The sequence below is a fragment of the Sinocyclocheilus rhinocerous genome, unplaced genomic scaffold, assembly GCF_001515625.1.
Source record: "Sinocyclocheilus rhinocerous isolate Xijiao unplaced genomic scaffold, SAMN03320098_v1.1 scaffold2150, whole genome shotgun sequence".
Classification (NCBI taxonomy): Eukaryota; Metazoa; Chordata; class Actinopteri; order Cypriniformes; family Cyprinidae; genus Sinocyclocheilus; species Sinocyclocheilus rhinocerous.
The window spans coordinates 62,371-73,056 of record NW_015630333.1 but is presented as its reverse complement, the minus strand read 5'-3'; the positions used below and the strand labels follow the sequence as shown (position 1 = coordinate 73,056).

The window sequence follows — 10,686 nt, the reverse complement described above, 5'->3', positions numbered from 1 at the left end:
ATTTTTTTGATTACATATGATGGATAATTTAGTTTCTGAATTATTAAGCCCACTTATTAGAAGGTAATAGAAAAGTTATAGTTGTAATAAAAAAAAAATGTATATGGTTGATCATAATTACCTACAAAAAACAGGAAAATATGCTTAATATATGATTTATGCTCGGCTCCACCTCTCTGTAACATTTAGTTGGTGCCCAGCACATTAATTAATTAGGTGGATGTTAGTTCATAATATATATTTTTGAAAAGTAGCCTATTCTGTCTTACCTGACAGTGACGATTTGACCGGGATCTAAATCAATTCCGTTCATCTGGGCAATGAAAATGGCAGCTACAGCCTCATAGAGGGCTGTTCCGTCCATGTTAATTGTTGCTCCAACAGGCAGCACAAAACGTGTAACTCTCTTGTCAATACCAAGGTTTTCCTCAAGACAACGGAACGTTACGGGCAGAGTGCCAGCACTAGAAGAAGAAAAGGAAAACATATAATTCTTACTCAGATAATAAATTATGCTTGTGGTTATGTTGTAATAATTAGCAGTTTTTGAGTTTTTGTTTGTTTTTTGTACATATATTTATTTATAATAGTAATTTATAAACTTTACATCATAGGTATATACAGTGGGTATAGAAAAGAATCACCCCCTTTAAAATAATCACATTTTATTGCTTTACAGCCTGAAATGAAGACGGACACAATTTTAGTTTTTTCCAGCTGTATTTACTCAGTGCAACTTATAACATCCAAGTGAAAGATATAACACCAACATGTCAGAAAAACAAAGCAGAATCAGTGAGTTGGAAAAAGGATCACCCCGATGCTAAAAATGACTTGTAAACTCAATCAGGTGGAGCTGATCACCTTCTCAATGGCACACAAAGCCATTTGACTTTCATCTGTGATCGGTTGTGCTCGGCTGTGCTCATTTTGATCAGCTCAGCATGAAAAGAGTTTTTACTGGAGCATTTCAGTCCTTGGTAGTGCAACTGAAGCAAACAATCAACCGCAAGGAACTGTCAAAAGATCTCCGAGATAAAGTTGTGGACAGGCACAAGTCAGGAGATTGATACAAAAAAATTTCAAAGGCTTTATCAATTCACTGCAGAGGATCAACAGGTGAGCAAGTGATGCAATGCTACATTTCTCCAAATCTGAAATGTTACAAGTGAATATTCACACTGAGGGCAAGATTGGCATGTGCCCAAATGCCCATATGGTTTATCTGGCCCTGTGCACATTATATATTTTTCTCACCTAATTTGGAGTATTTTGCATCTATTTAGTTATTCAAGGTCAGAAAAACACTCAATTTCTGGCCTAAAGATGACCAGAGACACATTAGAAATTTATCTTAAATATTCTAAATGGATCTGAGAACACTCTGACTGTTTGAAGTGGAGCATCTGTGTGCCAGAGGACATCTTGAGAGGAAAGCTTCATCTAAAGCCTGCTTCACTGCTTAATTACATTAATTAGAGATCTCTCTCAAGACACCTTCTGGCTCTCTGGACTAAACAAACCTTTTTGCTTAGAACTCTCGGTGACTGCGGGGGAGTGGAGATTACAGGTCTATTCTCTTCATCATAAAGAGCTTTGAGGAGATATTAACTGAAACAACGTGCCTGGATTAGAGAAGCACAGTGAAGTCTATTATTAAGAAGTGGAAGGTCTTTGGTACAACACAGACCCTCCCTGGATCAGGACGTCGCTCCAAACTGATGAAAGAGCCGGAGGAAACTGGTCAGAGAGGCGACCAAGAGACTGACAGCAACTCTGAAGCAGCTGCAGGAGTTTATGCCAAAGAGTGGTCATTGTGTGCAGGTGACAACAATATCACAAATTCTCCACAAATGTGGCTTGTATAGGAGGGTTTCAAGAAAAAAGACGCTCTTCAAGAAAGGCCACATGCAGTCACAACTGAGCTTTGCCAAAATGCACCTTCTGAGGTAGATGAGACTAAAATTGAATTATCTGGCCTCAACACCAATTGATATGTCTGGCAGAAATCCAACACAGCTCACCATCCAAATAACAGCATTCCTCAAGTAAGTGACAACAATATCACAAATTCTCCACAAATGTGGCTTGTATAGGAGGGTTTCAAGAAAAAAGACGCTCTTCAAGAAAGGCCACATGCAGTCACAACTGAGCTTTGCCAAAATGCACTTTCTGAGGTAGATGAGACTAAAATTGAATTATCTGGCCTCAACACCAATTGATACGTCTGGCAGAAATCCAACACAGCTCACCATCCAAATAACAGCATTCCTCAAGTAAAGCATGGAGGTGGTGATATCCTGTTATGGGTGTTTCTCTGCAGCAGGGACTGGAGCATTTGTCAGGATAGAAGGAAAAATGGATGGGGCATAATACCGTCAAATTCTTGATGAAAATCTGCTGCCCTCTGCCAGAAAGCTCTCAATGGGAAGAAGGTTTACCTTCCAACATGACAATGAGCCAAAGCACACAGCAGAACTGACACACAGTGGTTGAAGGAGAAAAAGCTAAATGTCCTTGCATGGCCTCGTCAGAGCCCAGACTCAAACCCCATTGAAAATCTGAGGAACGAACTGAAGACTGCAGTCCACAAACGCTCTCCATCAAATTAGAAACTTTTGAACTTTTGAAACAAATTTGAACTGAACTTGAGCAGTTCTGCAAAGAAGAGTGAGCAAATATTGCAAAGTCTAAATGTGCAAAGATAGTCGAGACAGAGACAAATCCCAACAGACTAAAGGCTGCAATTAAAGCAAAAGGTAATACAGCTGGATAAGACAAAAACTGTGTCCATCTTCATTTCAGGCTGCAAAGCAACAAAATGAGATTATTATAAAGGGGGGTGAGCAGAGTCTAAATCAAATATGGTGACAGGTCAATAACACCAAACCAGACTGCTTCTTATGTGTCACGTGACTTAATGTCATGATGACATGACACAAGAACCAATGAGATATGATGTTATTGATGTGTCGCTATATTTGATTGGGGCTGGAGTATGCTACACTCAAAGTGATACATACTATGTGTATAGTGAAAAGCGTTACATAAATAAATAAAATCCATCAGGCCATATAATAACATTAATATTTCAATAACATTTACAAATGTATGGCTAAAAATAATTAATATATAATTTATGCAAAGGTCATGTAGTGTAATTTCATACCTAGAGGCTGTGCCCAGAGCTGTGATCCAGGCCTGGAAGATACCCATGAAGAACGAGAAGGGGTTTTTCCGTACAATTGCAAAGTAGATGCATGGCAGGAATATGGCACCATGGATGATCAGACCAATAATAACTGTCACCATGTACATCCCCAGCTGCCTGGCCACCACCTCCAGATCTTTGATAGAGATGATCTTTCCACAGATCAAGCAGGCGATGCCAAAGGGAGAGTACCTACAGAGTCAGTCCATAATGTGAGTCCATCGGAATAAAACGTATCATTACTGGACTTTGTACTTAGCTAGAGGACATAAAAAGTACAACTGACCACATGATCATGATAACTAGCTTCATCACAATCTCATTGAGTATGCTGAAGAAGTCAATCATGAGCCTAGCTTTCTCTCCCATCTTGCCCATACAAACACCAAAGGCAATGAAGAATCCAATTAGACCTGGAATGAAAGACAAAGATAATCAATCAATCAATCAATCAATGAAAAGGGAAGGAGTTATTATAAGGAATTATAGATATCTGAGAGTATGGTCGCCCTACCCAGCACATTCATTCCACTCTTGAACTGGAGAGATTTCTTGTCAATGAAAATAGGGGGTGGTTTGGTGGCATTTGACAGATAGTCAGTGCTGTTGGTGTCATCGAAATCAGGCTGAACTTCTACTTTCTTCACGACGGTCTGGATCTGTGAATTTCAACATCACCTGACTAATTTATTACACCAATTTATTGTTCAACTCCCACTTTATATCAGATGTCTTTAACTGCAATGCACATTATTAAATTAAATATTTAATATAACTATAATTTCATGCATTTACTTTAAATGTAAGTACAACTTTACAATTACTAGGACTGTTGATTGACTGATTAAGAATGATTCATTAATTGCACAGAATTCTGTAATTAATTCCACTATTAATGGTAACCTAACCTAAATTGTATCATAAATATAATTTCACATTGAATCACCAAAAGAATGTGTAAACAACTTATCTATTTTGAGTCATATTTTGAATATTTCATATTTTAAATACATGTAAAGGCATCTTTCTACTATAAGTACTACGATAACAGTGAAATCATGAAATGAGCAATTACATAGCCATTCAACAGAACAGTATAATTGTAAGCCAGGCCTAAATTGATTGACTGATCAAATCTTTCAATTTAAGTAAATTTGTAATAATATCCACCTAAACCCATTATAATGTCACATTTAGCTGTGTTTTTTATAGTGTGTTTGGTGATGTTTCTGTTTGTCAGTCATTCTCTGCTGATTCAGTAATACTAAATTTCTCCAAATCTGTCCTGATAAAGAAACAAACACATCTACATCTTTAATGGCCTGAGGGGGAGCACATTTTTCAGCATATTCTCATTTTTGGGTGAACTATTCCTTTAATTACCAAACACTGTAATGCTAACCAAAAGACATGTGGACAGAACATTATCACAGCTTCTTGAGGGAAAAAGGATGCTATCTTAATTATTTTTAACATGTTAAACCGCAAAAAATTGTTAATATAAAAATAACAGAAATTCATATGTATTTACACAATATATATACTGTATCAATTTGTAGTTGAAAACTCCTGATATAAAGTGAGTCTAAAAGTTCCCTATGGAAGCACATACGGGTTTGCACATGCGTCCTGTCTTACCTGCTGGAAGCAAGCCTGAACCAAGTTCTCAGGGAAGAGGTTTCTGATAAGGTCAAAAAAGGCATCAAGACTGGAAACCTCATCATTCTCAGCTCCTTCTCCTAGATTCTCCTTGAGTTTGGGATTTCCGGGGTGGATGAGGAGCACCAGGATGACCCCCAGCACAGCAGCAATGATAGTAGTGGTCATGTAATAAATCATGGCTCTGGAACCCAGACGACCACTTGACTTTGCATCCAGACCGGAAAGACCTCAGTTAGGGAAAAGTGCCATATTGTTTTACATGATCATTCTGTCATATTCACAACTCAAATGTTGTTTTTTCAGTGCCATTACGTATTTTGATATTCAGTTTTTGCCAATCTAGCTCAGTCAGATTGCTGTGAACACTGAATTGTGTATATATGATATTACTACAGTATATAATCATAATGCATGATTTAAACAGCAAGAATGATAGTATGCCCCTTGCCATCCAAAACCAAAATGAATCTCAAATAGATTCAACACTTTTTTTGGGATTTCCGGGGTGGATGAGGAGCACCAGGATGACCCCCAGCACAGCAGCAATGATAGTAGTGGTCATGTAATAAATCATGGCTCTGGAACCCAGACGACCACTTGACTTTGCATCCAGACCGGAAAGACCTCAGTTAGGGAAAAGTGCCATATTGTTTTACATGATCATTCTGTCATATTCACAACTCAAATGTTGTTTTTTCAGTGCCATTACGTATTTTGATATTCAGTTTTTGCCAATCTAGCTCAGTTAAATTTCAGTGAATTGGCATGAGATACAATTTAAGTTTGCGGTTACTTCTACACAGCAGACATGCTGATACATTCTGTGCTTGCTTGGCAGATGTTTGTGGCTTGATGGGATTAGCAGATCTGACTAGACTGAGAATATACAGCAATAGAGACAACATGTGATACAATATGTAGTTTTGTACTTTGTTGATGATGATCCAAGTTTTGTACTTTGCTGTCTTATGCTCATGACATTGACTTGACAGCACCTCTGACTGCAATACACAGAAGCTGCCGCACACATGATTATATAAGATATCCTGCACTAGCACTGCCAAAGTCAGTGTGGAGAAATAAGGTAAACCTCCTCCGGCAACACTTTATAATAAGTATACACTAAAAAAGTTAACAAACTATTAGTTTATAGTTAATTCATAGTTTATAAACTATAGTTAATACATTAATAGACTCTATACAAAATAGTGTGTTCTTCATTCATTATCACTGTAATTAACACAATTATTATTGTTTAATTATCTCAAAGTAAATGAATTGTTAACTGGTAATAAGGAGTGAGTAGTTCTCACTTAGATTAGGTCACAGAAAATGGAAAATTAAGTGCTTTAAACCAACCTTTATTGAATATTAATTGCATTCATATTCATTGTCCTTTATAACTCACTGTCCCTTACCTCTTCATAGGTGTAATGGTTTTTATACTGTACAAACTGTATATTCTGTCCCTTAACCCTAACCCTACCATCACAGCAAACTCTCTCTCTTTGTCTCTCCCAGTATAAGGCACAACCAACGGCCTTTCTTGACACAAAACCTAATGACTGAAAAGACCTTTCTCTAAGTATTAATGTATTAAATTAAATTAAATGAGTGTGCAGAAATTAAATGACTTAATTTAATTTAAATACAGTAAAGAACTATAAAGCAGAAGCAACAGCAACCATAATCTGTGAGAACATCAAACATTAAAAAGAATGAACGCAGTTCTTCTCACATCACTCTACATCAGAAGATTTTTGACTAAATTAAAGGCATAAGCACATTTTGAAAAGGCCTAAGGTTAAAAGATTACGCCTCTTTCTCTCTCACTGTTTTCCACTCCGTTTGTTAGTATAATAACACGCCCAAGCATTACTCTCAGCTGAATTATTTGTTTGTGGTTTCGCCAATGTATTTAACATTTCCAATCATATTGTTGACAGCTTATTAAAAGATGAGGTTTGCGTTACCTGTGATTAAGCTGGAGATGATTAAGGGAAGGATGAGCATTTTTAGCATCCTCATTAGAATATCTCCAGGGAAGGCAATTACCATGACAATGTTGTCATCGATTGGAGAAGCCACACGCAGCAGCATACCAGAAACAGCTCCCAAAATCACACCTATGAAAGGAAAATATTCCTGAACATACTTTAAATGTATATACAAATATGTGGCCATATGTGATTCCAAACAAATAAATCCCCCCCCCCAGTTCCTCTGGGTCATAGGTAGTGAACATAATTAGGCAGTTTTTAAATTAATGTGGAAAAAATAAAAGTATCAAAAGTTGCAATAATGCAAGACAAATGCATGAAGTGGAGTTGGCTGAATTAGACGAAAAAAAAGTGTCTTATTGACAATGCAGGTCCAGATAGTCATATGTACCATCATGTATGGGACGTTTCCAGATATTGTGTTGTGGAACCATATCTGTGTCAAGTGAAGGCTCTGGAACAGAGGCATTCCATCCCTGGGCACAGTGCACTCTTCAGCCCTACTATCACAGCGTTTGTCCCAGCCACCACCTACCTAACAGTCTCTAAAGCACTAACGCACCCCTGCTGAGGCACTTTACTTTCTGAGTTTAGAATCCTAAAAATAATCTTGTTTTTTACATCCTGAAACACACACATAATCACACATGCATCACACTCGCCCACTCAGGATGTCTTCATAGAGATACTAACTGCTATCCACACCCTCCAAAGACTCCACAGGAATATATTCACCTATTCAATTACTTCAACAATGCAATATAAAGATAACTTCCTCACCATTTATTCATTGGTACAATGAAGAAATATAAAAGATGTACTGTCACCTGCTCTCTACTGAGCCTTTACTGTCCAGATACCAGTTATTCAGCAGTAGCTCTGCTTTGCAGCATCAGACCATGCTATGTGTGCTGTGTTCTTTTCTCTGTCTACTCTTCCCTTTCCTCACTGTGGATTGCTGAAGAACACTCACCCATCACAGTCAGCGTGAGCAGCAGGTTCTTGCGCATCTTCTGGCATATTGTGCCCCATTTGGAGTTCGGCCTCGCCTCAATGGGTTCCAGGTGGCTTTCATGCATCCTTACCTCCACGTGCTTCGGCATGTTTCCAGAACTGCACAGAGAAACAGACAAAAGAGTAAATAAGCGAATTCATCGCATGAACATGTGATCAGTGTGACAATGTCTCAATGTTGTTTAGCAAGACTCTCAGTGTGTGCTAGCACCAACCAATCATTCGAGGCATCCGCAAGTTCAAAATGCGGATCTGTGCATTTCAGAAAGGTGTGAGAGTCAGACAGAACAGAAGGATGCAAAACTGATAGGCTTTGCTCCCAAAAGTCAACCTGAAAAATGGCTTGTGCTTCAGCACAATCTAAATATGAAGATCTGCAGCCTTCATATCTGTCACACCAAACCAATCCCCCTGATGTATTTGTGACATTATATACTTCTGCATTAGCTTTCTGAAAGGACATTTCATCAATATTTTAAACTCAAATATCTTAGGTCCAGAATAGGACTCATACTGTCATCGTTTTTGGGCACAAGAAAATGTAAAAACTGCACTCTCTCTGATGAGGGAAACCTCTTCTATTGCCCTTTCCAGAAGAGAATGGATTTCGTACTGGAAAAGTGGTTTCCTGAACAGAATTACCCCTTCAATTACCACTGGGGTTCACTTGAACAGAATGATGTAACTGTGATTTATAGTTTAAATCACCCAGTCTGACACATTCTCTGACTACTGCCAAGCGGACAGACAGAGGAATCAATGCCTACAATCCACACTGATGAAGGAGCAAACAAGGTCTTTAATAGGCCGTTTAAGAGCACACAAATTGCTTGAGCATATTGAGCAACCAAACAGTTACAGATGAACATAAGACAGACTCAATGACGGCTGAGTAGAACTGTTTGAGCAGCTCCTGTGTCAGGTTGAACTTCCTCAGCTGACGAAGGAAATACAACCTCTGCTGGGCCTTTTTCACAATACAGTTTATGTGAATGTCCTACTTCAGCTGTGTGGGTTTGTCTGAGAGGAGGTCAGGCATGATGGTATTGAAGGCCGAACTGAAGTCCACAAATAGGATCCTTGCGTAATTCCCAGGTCTGTCGAGGTGTTGCAGGATGTAATGCAGTCCCATGTTGACTGCATCATCCACAGACCTGTTTGCTCTGTACGCAAACTGAAGAGGATCCAGCAAGGGTCCAGTGATGTCCGTCAGGTAGGCCAGGACCAGTTGCTCAAATGACGTCATGACCACAGACGTGAGAGCGACAGGTCTGTAGTAGTTAAGTCCAGTGATTTTGTGCTTTTTGGGGACCGGAATGATGGTGGAGCGTTTGAAGCATCAGGGAACTTCACACAGCTCCAGTTATCTGTTGAAGATCTGTGTAAAGATGGGGGCCAGTTGGTCAGCGCAGACTTTTAGACAGGCAGGTGAAACACCATCTGGGCCTGAAGCTTTCAGCAAACTGTGCCGAGCCGAACCGTGCCGTGCCGTACTGAGCCGTGCCGAGCCGAGTCGTCTGTTTCCTGAAGACCCAGTTCACATCCTGTACCTTAAGCACAGGTTGAATGGTGGGGAAGGCAGGGAGGGGAGTTGCAGGAGGGGTAGGTGAGTGTGTGAAGTGCAGATCAGAGCAGGTGTGGGGTGAGAGACTGGGCTTTTCGAATTGGCAGTAAAACACATTCAGATCGTCAGCCAGTTGTTGATTCTCCACAGACTGTGGGGGTGGTGTCTTGTACTTAGTGATGTTCCTCAGACCAGTCCATACTGACACCGGGTCGTTGGCTGAAAACTGTTTTTTCCGCTTTTCAGAGTAGGTTTTTTTAGCCACTCTGATCTCTTTTGTCAGTCTGTTTCTGGCCTGGTTGTACAAGATTTAATCCCCATTTCTGTAAGCATCCTCTTTGGCATGACTAAGCTGTTTGAGTTTCCCAGTAAACTACGGTTTATCATTATTGAATGATAAGAAATGTCCTGGTGGGGATGCACATATCCTCACAGAAACTAATGTATGAAGTTACAGTCTCTGTAAGCTCATCCAGATCGGTGGCTGCAGCTTCAGAAACACTCCAGTCAGTGCTTCATTAGTCCATCACTTTACAGTCCTTAGTACAGGTTTAGCTGATTTCAGATTCTGCCTGTAGGTCGGTATAAGATGAACTAGGCAGTGATCAGAGAGTCCCAAAGCTGCTCGTGGGACAGAGTGATAAGCATCCTTTATTGTGGTGTAACAGTGATCCAATATATTACTGTCTCTGGTGGGACATGTGATGTGCTGTCTGTATTTTGGCAGTTCACGGGAGAGATTGGCTTTATTAAAGTCCCCGAATTACTGAAATAAATGAACTTTTCCACGACATTCTAATTTATTGAGATGCACCTATATGTATTAGTAAATTTTGAAATTAACTATTGTTTATCGTTAGGTCATGTTATCTAACAAATGGAATCTTATTGTAAAGTGTTTTTAATACTACAGTTTCCATCTATTTGATATACACTTAATACATGTAATCTTATCTAAATTTATTTTAAAAGCTGAGGTTTGTTATTTATTGAAAAGTTATATTTTAGCTGGTGTCAATGATCTAATGTTGCATTTGGTCAGACTCAGTTCATTGCTTTACTTAAGTATATTATATTTTCCTTTTACAGGCTGGCTGAGGAAGATCCTGAAACACGCCAGCAAACCCTAAAACAGACAACAAACAGTTTACAGATGTTTTTCAGTGGCAGCAAAAATATGACAAAAACTTTTGGGTGAAACTTGTTTACTTTTTTCATACTTTTATTACTTGTGG

The 10,686-nt window shown here is 39.0% G+C and overlaps 1 protein-coding gene across 1 annotated transcript in view; it reads right to left on the bottom strand.

Moving 5' to 3' along the window:
* The window catches only part of slc1a2b (solute carrier family 1 member 2b), a 50,655-nt gene that overhangs the window by 16,284 nt on the left and 23,685 nt on the right, over positions 1 to 10,686 (bottom strand). Inside the window, exons 2-9 of the mRNA XM_016552325.1 lie at positions 7,847 to 7,986; positions 6,847 to 6,999; positions 5,379 to 5,497; positions 4,850 to 4,981; positions 3,726 to 3,870; positions 3,498 to 3,624; positions 3,170 to 3,403; positions 270 to 464 (exon numbers count right to left, since the gene is read on the bottom strand). Coding sequence (XP_016407811.1) covers positions 270 to 464; positions 3,170 to 3,403; positions 3,498 to 3,624; positions 3,726 to 3,870; positions 4,850 to 4,981; positions 5,379 to 5,497; positions 6,847 to 6,999; positions 7,847 to 7,976 — 1,235 coding nt within the window. The 5' untranslated portion in view covers positions 7,977 to 7,986. The remainder of the gene's footprint in view (positions 1 to 269; positions 465 to 3,169; positions 3,404 to 3,497; positions 3,625 to 3,725; positions 3,871 to 4,849; positions 4,982 to 5,378; positions 5,498 to 6,846; positions 7,000 to 7,846; positions 7,987 to 10,686) is intronic.